The sequence below is a fragment of the Lagopus leucura genome, unplaced genomic scaffold (assembly GCF_019238085.1).
Source record: "Lagopus leucura isolate 7727_CA_CO unplaced genomic scaffold, USGS_WTPT01 Super-Scaffold_100019, whole genome shotgun sequence".
In the NCBI taxonomy this organism is placed as follows: Eukaryota; Metazoa; Chordata; class Aves; order Galliformes; family Phasianidae; genus Lagopus; species Lagopus leucura.
Genome location: NW_024962273.1, coordinates 11,150 through 21,510, shown reverse-complemented (window position 1 = coordinate 21,510; position 10,361 = coordinate 11,150). Strand labels below are relative to the sequence as shown.

The 10,361-nt window shown below is 45.1% G+C and overlaps 1 protein-coding gene across 4 annotated transcripts; it reads left to right on the top strand.

The window, feature by feature from the left end:
• Positions 1–2,610: 2,610 nt before the first annotated feature.
• Positions 2,611–5,873, top strand: NAA20 (N-alpha-acetyltransferase 20, NatB catalytic subunit). Of its 4 annotated transcripts, XM_042877965.1 has the most exons (7): positions 2,611–2,711; positions 2,806–2,830; positions 2,912–3,002; positions 3,105–3,224; positions 3,370–3,505; positions 4,478–4,623; positions 5,543–5,873. In XM_042877965.1, exons 1-7 carry the CDS (start codon positions 2,659–2,661, stop codon positions 5,626–5,628), a joined length of 657 nt encoding a protein of 218 aa, XP_042733899.1. In that variant the 5' UTR covers positions 2,611–2,658; the 3' UTR covers positions 5,629–5,873. The 4 variants fall into 4 exon arrangements, with proteins under 4 accessions (XP_042733899.1, XP_042733900.1, XP_042733901.1 ...); XM_042877966.1 differs by lacking the exon at positions 3,105–3,224; XM_042877967.1 differs by lacking the exon at positions 3,370–3,505 and having other exon boundaries at positions 3,105–3,181; positions 4,482–4,623.
• The last annotated feature ends 4,488 nt before the right edge of the window (positions 5,874–10,361 follow it).

Sequence of the window (10,361 nt, the reverse complement as noted above, 5' to 3'; positions counted from 1 at the left end):
TTTCAGAGTCATCATGAGTCCTTAAGGCTGTGGTTTCCTGAACATCTCCCTTTTCCCACAGTGTCCCTCAAGTGAAGATGCTTACCAAGTGTCTGTCCTGGGGTTCTGCAGCTGCTTATGCATTTGGTGGTGGTGAGGGACTGGACAAAAGCATGTTTTTCCATTGCACAGTTAAGATTGTTGCTACTTGTGTGGTATTTGTGTACGTGTGCGTTTGCATGTGTGTGCCAGCCTTGTCTTCCAAGTTGCTGCGCTGAGCTGCATTGTTGGTGGTATTCCAGTTCATCCTGTGCATTGTTAGGCTTCTGCTCTGAAACTTGCCCATACTTGTGTCTCTTTTGCAACTTTCATTATGATGAAGTCACTTAAGGCTTGACACTATTATCTCTGGACAAATGTTTAGCACAAGAGATCTAGAGAAATGGTGGAACAGAAGAGGTGGAGTGGTGTAATATTTTAGTGAGTTTGAACTCCAAAAAACAAAAGCATAGTGTTCAAAGTCATTTAGCAGGTAATGTAGCACTACAGTTGAAAGGGTAGAGATTTGGGTTCCAGACACGACAGCTGTTTAAGTGTCAGATGTGTTGTGAAGTGTTCTGGGGGTTGATGTGGAAAATGAAGAGTGGTGGTTTCCCCTTGTGACACCTGATGGTTGACAGTTGCGTGTTACAACTGGTGAAATATTTTAGTCTTGGGAGATAAAGAGGGTGAGCTGTAAACCTCAAAGGTATGCAGGCTTTGATGTTTTCTGCAGTTGTGTTTAACTTGTGCATCTAAGGTAGGTTGCAGGGGTGAAAATGGAATTGAATGGGAGTCTAATGCATTTTTGTTTTATGGCAAATGACTTCTCTAGCAGGCTTGGCCTTTTCTCCAGTCTGAACAATTGGAAAGAATTGTCAGCTGAAGATGGCTGAAGGAGTTCCTGAGTTGTGCTCTTGATTTCCATCGGGACGCATGGAAGTAGGTAAATATGAAAAAATGCTGTTCAGTCTACTTGGGACCCTTACATTTGCCATCTTTTCCCCACAGTCTTCCCTTATATTTTCTTCAGTGCATCCCAGAGCAACCTTTTTGCTCTTCAGTCCCTTCAGATGTCTTCCATTTCACTCAAGTTTGTGTTACCAGTCTGCTCTCCTTTCCACGTCACCAAATCCTTAGTGTACTCCGGGCCCCTGATTAGCTCAAGAACACTCCATTGGTATTTTTGGTGCGCCCCACAGTCTTCCTTCCACTTGCCTCCTGGTTCTGTCAGGATCCTCCAGCTTTTGTTCAATCCAGATACTCCCATTTGCTTCCATTATGTTATACCCTCCCACCCTCCCCTCCTCCATTGGAACTCGGAGCTGCTCAGGACTACTTCGTTGTCCTATAGTCCACTGTAGAGCTTTCTTTGGTGCTTTTTTTGCTCCACAGAACACCTCAGGACACCTAAATTGGCTCATTCCCATCAGGAGATACTCTACCCCCTTTTTCCTCTTTCCCTGTAATTGCCTAATGGTACCTTTCATTTCAGTGTTCCTCAGAGTCCTTTGCCGTCTGTTTCCCTCAAGGCCTATTGATTTGCCATATTTTCCCATAACCTCCCTGTCCCCCCTCACATCCTAGGACACTGATCGCATCTGATGTCCTCAGTTCTGCTCAGATTCCCTTAGTACCTCTCCATTTGTGTCTCTCTTGACCTTTGTACCTCAGATTCTTCTGTTTGCCATCCAGAATCTACATACGCTATTTGGTCTCTTTAGGACTCCTTCATTGCTCTTTTGCTATGCCTGAAAGCCCTCCAGTTCAGAATTGTTGAGGATGCTGGGAACCTTGAGTCCTGCAGGTTCTCCATTCCCCTTTTAAAGCAGGGTTAACTGCAGCAGGTTGCTCAGAACCAAGTGCAGTTAGATATGGATTATCCTGAGGTACATAGGGATGCACTGCAACTTCTCTGGGTGACCTATGCTACTGGGTTGTGGGTTGACCACTTTTTTTTTTTTTTTTTTTTTTTAATTTAAAATTGAAAAAAAAAAAAGAGTTGTATGTTGACATGGAATATTCTGTGTTCTGAGTTCTGTCTGTCGTTTCTTGTCCCGCCCCTGAGCAGAGCTGAGCAGAGGCTGCATCGTTTTCTTGCCTTGCTGCCACTATATTTTTAGTCCGGAGTAATGCGAGCCGCGGCCCTGCTCCGACGTGCGGCCACTGCAGCCCGTCACTCGGCACGCGATGCACGCCAAACCGTCCGTCGGCACCGTGCAGCGTGAGTAATGAAGTACGATGATAATGCACTACACCGTTAAAATGTTGGTGCTTATAGGTAAGTATCACGGCAGGTTTGCTCTTCCGGCAGTGGCGGTGAGGGCTGCGCATCGGGCAGGGAACGCCGCGCAGGAGACACGGGGCCGCCGCATCTCCCGGCGCCGTTGAGCTGGCCATGGCAGCGCTGCGCGCCGAGCCCCGCGCCGGACGGTGCCGGTTTTGCACCGCCTGACGGAGGCTCCCCGGCTCCCGCTGCCATCCGCCCTTCTTTCAGCTCGGCCGGAAACACGGAGCCCAGATCCCGCCCTCGGCCGCGGTCGCACAGCTGGGCGGGCAGCGGCCCCGCCTCCCCGCTCCGGAAGGGCCCCGGGTCAGCAGGAAGGACTTCCGGGGAGCGCCGGCAGCAGCGCCGCCGCCATGACCTCGCTCCGCGCCTTCACCTGCGACGACCTCTTCCGCTTCAACAACATGTGAGCCCGAGCACGAGCCCTCCTCACGCCCCGGGGTGTTCCGTCCCCGCGCGGGGCGGCCGGGCTCGCGCTGAGCGTTGCTTTCTCTCCGCAGCAACCTGGACCCGCTGACCGAGACCGTATCCTTCCGTGCCGCCGGCCCCGGGGAAGCTTGGGGGGGCGCCGCCCTTGACGCTGTGCTCCTTAACTGAGGGTCGCAGTACGGCATTCCTTTCTACCTGCAGTACCTGGCGCACTGGCCCGAGTACTTCATCGTGGCGGAGGCACCGGGCGGGGAGCTCATGGGTTACAGTGAGTGGGGGCGAGGGCGGCCGCGACGGGAAACGTGCGGTCAGCGCGGGGCCGGAGGGAGCGCGGGGCGGCGGCGTCGGGGCCGGTTCTGTTGGCGTGCAGGTGCCGCCGCCGAGAGCCGTAAGGCTGGGGGTCGTTCCGACGGAGCTCCGTGTCCAGACAGAAGTGTGGCCCTCGAGGTACGCCGCTGTGTGACCCACAATTGTACAGAGCTGCCGAATCGTAAGAGTGATAACGTAGATACCCCTGGTTCAGCCGCAGTCACTGTAGCTGTCTGTTTATCACTGCCTTGCTCTTCCGTGAAGATGTGTAGCTGCAGCGTGCTGTTCCAGAGGTGCCGCTATGCTGATGCTCTGTGTGTTTGCAGTAATGGGTAAAGCAGAAGGCTCTGTGGCTAGAGAAGAGTGGCATGGGCATGTTACTGCGCTCTCTGTTGCACCGGAATTTCGGCGGCTGGGTTTGGCTGCCAAACTGATGGAACTACTGGAAGAAATTTCAGAGAAGTGAATATCATATTTCTTTCAAATTTGGCTTTTTGAGTATTGTGCCTGTAGATTCCTTCCTGTCCTTACTTTAGGTACCTGATTTATGTGAAATAGACCCAGAATCTTCCATCAAATATTGTCCCGAGTGACAGATTCGCTTTAGTGAGAGAAACAGGAATTATGGATGTTGCTTGGTGGTTTAAAATACTATGATTTCTATGAAAGCTAACTTCCCAGCGTGAATAGGAAGTAGCAAACATGCTGTAGAAAAGGTCCTTTTCTTAATAGGAAGAGAGCTTCACAAAACATCAACTGTTTCCTACAGAACCCCCAGCGTGCTCGTTCACTGATCATGGACTTCTCACGGTCCCCTCAGGCACAGGATTGCACAAGTGTTGTGCTGCAGATATTACCTTAGCTTATTTTCTGTCTCATGCTGGGTTACTGCAGAAAACTTCAAATCCTCAAATAAACCTGCAGGGTATTTGCCGATAGGGGCAATCCCATTGTGCTTGGCAAAATCAGAAGTAGTACAAAGCTTTGTAAAACTTGCCTCTTCAGGAGAAGAGCTATTTCCTCTTAGGCAGCTGAGTGCAGAGACTAATTATTTTTTTTCCTTTGTGCGTTTTAAATTAGCCAATCCACAAAGTAATGCAATTCAAATGCATCTGAAGTATAGATTTTAAAAAAAGTAAATGTTTTATGGAAATAAAGCTTATGTGGGTATTTAGTTTGTCCTGTTCTTTCTGTTAATAATTCTGATGTCACTGCTGGGTGTGGAAGATTAGTCATTTCACTGTCACAATTATTTCTGATGATACCGGATTTGTTCCTTGTTAAAGGAGTGTGTCTGTTGTTGTGGAGGACGTCTGATTCGTGCACCACCACATCAGACTTGTTTTTGGTCTGAATATAGGTTATCGGTTTTTAATTGGCAATATGTTCACCTGCTCTTCCTTACCATCTTTGTTTGTTTGTTTGTTTTCAAAGAAAGGGTGGATTTTTCGTTGATCTCTTTGTGAGAGTATCAAATCAGGTTGCAGTAAATATGTATAAGCAACTAGGCTACAGCGTATACCGGACAGTGTTAGAGTACTACTCTGCTAGCAACGGGGAGCCAGACGAAGATGCTTATGGTAAGTGCTTGTTCTGCATCAAGTGGAATGGAAAGGTTCTGATGCTGACCATCCCAAGAATTGTTTATATGTTTGTTTTGTTTTGTTTTTTTAGTATGAAAAAATTTAGTTGGTGATTGTTGAATGGAAATTTATTTACTCCTGTTGGTAGATTTTTTTCCTGCTGAGGATTACATAGTTTTATAAGTACCTAATCCTGCAGTTTGCACTTCTTATAGTGTCTGTGGCAAAATAAAATACAAGACAATTAACAAGTGCAAAGACACTTTATTCCATAGGTAAGATGAAATAACATAGTTACTTACCTGATTCTTCTTTTCAGAGTATGCTCCTGCAAAGTGTCTGGGCCCATCCCTAATGGTATTAGGGAAAATAATAGCCCTGCTCTTTTTTGTCTCCCTCTCCCCCTTGGTAACAGGGATTTGAAATGTTATTTCCCCAGGTATCCTGATTAAAATGTGACAAAAGTTAATGGTCAACAGTGACAGAGATTTTTTTCAATTAAAAGGGTAAAGGACATGACCATTTCAAATATATTGTTGGTACCCCGTTAACAAAACTGAAGCAACTGCTGTTTGCTATTTCTAGACACATTTTTTCCAGTAAAGTATCCTCCATAGAAGCTTTTGTGGGCATGGTGTTTATTTTTTTTAACTTGAGATAGAATCATAGAATATCCTCAGCTGAAAGAGACCGATGAAGAATATTGTGAAATACAAGGGCCACGGACAGACATCTACAATTCTGCAGATACTTTAAGTCGTGTTTTTGTTCTTTTAGTTTAACGTTTGAATTTTGTGCAGTGCTACGTTCCAGTTGTTAACATAGATGCTGATCTTACTGTAACAGCAAATTCACTTGGTATAGCTTTGTGCAATGACTCTTGTTATAATTAAATTCTTGTTTTCCTTTACCACAGATATGAGAAAAGCTCTTTCCAGGGATACGGAGAAGAAATCAATTATACCTCTGCCCCATCCTGTGAGACCAGAAGACATTGAGTAACTGTAAGCTGTGATTCTAAGAAAACATACTAAGAGTGTCAGGTTCTTTCTCTGCCAGCCTATCTAGGACTTACAGATGAGAAATCTTAGGCTTGATCTCCTCTTCATATGAAACACTGAAAACAATACTGAGAAGCCTATGTACACTGCCTCTATTGATAAAATAGCTACGTACTTTTGCATTTGCTCTCATGATTTTCATCTCAAATATCGGAAATGCAGACTATTAAATGAGGTAACCCCTGATGTGGCGTGCTTTTTTTTTTTTTTTCCCCCCAAACCCCAACTGTCTGAAGTCAGTAATAGTGGAGCTTCTAAAACGTCCTTATTCATGAAAAACAAAAATCACAGAGTGGTTTGGGTTGAAAGGGACTTTTAAGATCATCTAGTTCCAACCCCATACTACATTCAGGAACACCTCCCTGTGGCCCACATTGCTTAAGCCCCATCCAGCCTGGGCTGGAATGCTTCCATGGAGGGGGGAACCCACAACTTTGCTGGGCAGCCTGTTCCAGTGTCTCAGCACCTTCACAGTAAAGAATTTCTTCCTGATATCTAGTCCAAATCTACCCTCTTTCAGTTTAAAACCATTTCCCCTCATCCTGTCACTACCTGCTCTTAGAAGAAGTCCCTCTCCAGCTTCCCTGTAGCCCCCCTTCAAGTACTGGTAGGCCACTGTAACGTCTCTTTGGAGCCTTCTCCAGGCTGCACAGCCCCCAGCACTCTCAGCCTGTCCTCATAGGAGAGATTTCATCTCTTGGATCATTTTTGCGGCCCTCCTCTGGACACGCTGCAACAGGTTCATGTCCCTGCTGTACTGAGGACTCCACATCTGGATGAAGTACTCCAGATGAAACCTCACCAGTGCAGAGCAGAGGGGTGGGATCACCTCTCTCGCCCTGTTAGCTGCACTTCTTTTGATGGCTTGGCTTTCTGGGTCACGAGGCCACAGTGCTGGTTCATATCCAGCTTCCCATCCACAAGTATCCCTGGCTCATTTTTGGCAGGGCCGCGTTCAATCCTTTTGTATCTTGGCTTGTGTTAGTAGTGGAGGTTGCTTTGACCCAGGTGCAAGGCCTCGCATGTGGGTTTGTTGAACATCATCACGCTCAAGGCTGTCTGGGTCCCTCTGTGTGGCGTCCCGTTCCTCATGCATGTCAACCGCACCGCACAGCTCATTGTCATCATCAAACTTGCTGAATGTGCACTCGATCCCACTGACGATGTCATTTATGAAGATATTTAAGAGTATTGGTCCCAGCACCCCAGGAGGACACCTCTCATCGGTGACCTCCATCCAGACATGAAGACGTTGACCACCACTCTTGGATTAGATCCTGCAGCCAGGTCATTGTCATCAAGTCCAGATAGATGACATCAGTGGCTCTTCCCTTGTCCATTGACGCAGTGACACCATCAGAGAAGACCATAGGTAGGTCAAGCAGGATTTGCCTTTGGTGAAGCCATACTGGTTCTCCTGTATCACCTCCTTGTCTTTTATGTGCTGTAGCATCGCTTCCAGCAGGATCTGCTTCATGGTCTTTCCTGGCACAGAGGTAAGACTGACAGGTTGGTTATTTCTGGGGTCGTTCTTTTTATCATTCTTAAAAATGGATGTGATTTTGCCTTTTTGGCAGTCACCAGGGTGGTCACCTGGTTGCCACAATTTTTCAAATATCACAGGGAGTGGCTTGGTGACTCCATTGGCTCATTTCCTCGGGACTCTGGGATGCATCTCATTGGGATCCATAGAATTCTGGATGTTCAGGTAGGACTAAGCATGCAAAATTTGTGTGTTGTCAGGCACCGTAAGCTATACAGCTGGACATTCCATACTAAAAAGTTGTATATATACAGAAAGTTGTCTTCTTTTTTAATCAGGGTTTTGTATTTTATATACAGCAGATACAATAAAGTACATTGTCTTGCTGCGCTTCTCTTACATTTGTTGTGAGTCACTTGCACCCTTGACTGCTCAGGTAACATCTCCTTGTGTTGTCAAAGTTTCCTTAGCAATTCTGGCCATTAACAAAGCAGTAGATCACGGAGATGCCAGCTGTACCCTGAGTGCCTTGCACTCACCGGATGTTGGGCTGTACAGAGTCACTGTAGAGTGTGTAGAGATGTACCAGCAAGAATTGGCAGAAGTCAAGAGAAGCAAAATGGCAACAGGTGGACCTCAAATAGCTAACTGTTAGTGCAATAAATTCAAGATTATTGCATGTAGAATGGAAACCATAGGAGAAAAAAATCTCTGGGGAGAATTCTTTTGCGCTGTGGATGTCTTCTTGTTAGAATTTTGCGTTACAGGAAATTGAGGCTGCCTTGTAAACTCAAGTTTTTATTTAAAAAATAATAATAATAACTTAAAAAGGCAGGAGAAAATAAAAAGTTAATCATAAAATACTCTCTACTTCTAGAATGTGTTGTGCTTAGGTAGTTCTTATATTAGTTCATCGGAGTCTCAAGTATTCCTTCTCTTGCTTGGAGGAAGGAATCTCTGTGTGTGTATTTCCTTGCTGTAGTATTTGTATATGGGTGTCAACATTTCAAGGGCTGGTTCAACCCCAGTTCTGTGACCAGCAGGGTGACCTACAGACAGATCCACACTCTGGGAAAGAGAAGAGGGGAAAGGATAGGGAGATGCGCCTAAAAACATCAGCAATGACCTGAGGAGAAACAAGCTAATTTACTAAATAGGATATCACAATGCAAGACAACACATTGTAATACAATATAATACCATATGATTAGAATTGGAGCTAATAAAACAAATAAAATGACTATCCAAAAACCAAAGGCCTTAGTATAAGTAAGCTGAAGCAATATGGCACCTGCAACAAAGACAAGCCAGACGAATGAAAAAGGGGGGTCTTGTGATCTGCAAACAGTTCTTATCCTTTCCTCTGAGCAGAAATGGTAACAGAACAGCAAACAGTCCTCTGGGAGATGCTGTTCTCTTCTTGGACAGGTACCCAGAACTGAAGCATTAATTCTTTAACTCCCAGTGCACTACATGAGGATGTGATGAGGAATGCCGATAACAGAAAATCATAAAACCAAGACAGTGGGAAAGAGAGACACGCCGGCTTTCAACACACTGCTGCTTCTGCTTTTGGAAGGCAATGGCAGTGAATGGGTGAAATGCTGGGTGAGAAGAGGCTATCATTATTATAACAACCGTCACACCAGAGAGGGAGGATGGGATGAACTGGCTGAATTTGTGCAAAATGACACACAGCTGTCATGAGAGGAGATACAGGTAGAGTATGAACTCGTTTTCTCTAAAGTCGAAGTTGCCACCATTTCAGTCCTTCACACGACTTTAAGACTATAGTAAGGTTAACAAACTTTGTAACTTCACCATGCACTGCTTACCTTTGCGTGTCAAAATGTCTGTGTTATTGCAGAAAATTTATTCTGTTGGTAAAGGGGTACAGGCCTGTGGTGTTGCTGTTTAGCGAAAGGCAACTTGTAAGCTTCTCTTGGGCATGATACAGAAGGCGCTGTGTAACATCCCATTTCCTGTGTCTCTGGTATCTCTTTCTGGCTCTTCTTTCTACCATAACACTAATCCAGAGCACTACATCTGGAGTTGTGATAGTATACAACTGAGAGCAATTGTGGCTGGCCATTGAGAACCTGATTGTGAAATTTCAGACTTGCTGTCGAGGCTGTCTTGTTTGTCAGGAATTCAACTCCACAGTGAGTTTTTTGAAGAAACAAGTTCCAGCCATCACTTGCATCCACGTACGAAATCCCTTGATTCTGTTTGAAACCTGTCAGTTGCTCTTTATAGGCACACTTACTGACTGGTTATGTTCAACGCAAGGAGTTGCCACGCACAATTATCTTCTTATTTTACAGATTATCTAAAGGCATCTCCTTCTCCCAGAGAGTCTCTGTATATAATTTACTTCTCTTTGTGGTATATGAGCAATAAATTCTCCTCAAGCAGAACTGCAGAGAGGAAAAAACAAGTTTGAGGAATCTTTACCCATCATTTCATCGTCTGATTCAGTGTTTTGGAAATAAGACAACGTGAAGTATGTCGTATGTCTTTATGTTAGTAATTTGTCATTACATTGTATTATCACTGCAATTCATTGCAAACTGAGAAGAGGCAACGTGACTTTCAGCATTGCCTGAGTAAGAGTCTCTTGCTCTTCTCATTTGTCCAGGGATTTGAAAAGTTGAGTATGTGAAACATACGGTGTGATTATTTGGGATAAAGTTGGTCGCATTTACAGGAGAGCAGTGAAAAAAAATCTTTCTCCATCTCCAATGTTTGCGAGTGAAATTTGTGCTTTGTACTCCATGAGCACTTCGTTTGACCTCTGTATCTGTGTTTGTTCCTGCCAACGTAGCACACGCTCTTCCTATAACAAACAAAATGGACAAAAACTCCCCACAACCACTACCTTCAGCTTGTGAAAGTAGCGCTCTTCATTAAGTGCAGTCCAATTCCCTGTCTGATTCTCTGTTCTGAGAATCAGTAGTAGAGAATCCACTCTGAAGGTTAACAATTTTACACCCCTCTTCTCTCTAGCAGCAGAATCTGTCACATGACCCTCACATATAAGAGTTTCTGTGCATTTGGTTGTTTAGTTGCACATTTGTTCTCCAGCTGTGTTTCTGAAGGCCCTCACTCTTCATGGGGACAATTTCAAGTCTTCCACAGTGACAACTATGGAATAAATAGATAATACTTGACTGTGTATCTCTTAGAGCATG

Bases quoted from the DNA above. Each gene is read 5' to 3' on its own strand.
- NAA20 (XM_042877965.1), top strand. From the start codon at position 2,659: ATGACCTCGCTCCGCGCCTTCACCTGCGACGACCTCTTCCGCTTCAAC. The intron at 2,831-2,911 runs GTATCCTTCCGT...TGAGGGTCGCAG, and splicing joins TGGACCCGCTGACCGAGACC to TACGGCATTCCTTTCTACCT. The intron at 4,624-5,542 runs GTAAGTGCTTGT...CCTTTACCACAG, and splicing joins GCCAGACGAAGATGCTTATG to ATATGAGAAAAGCTCTTTCC.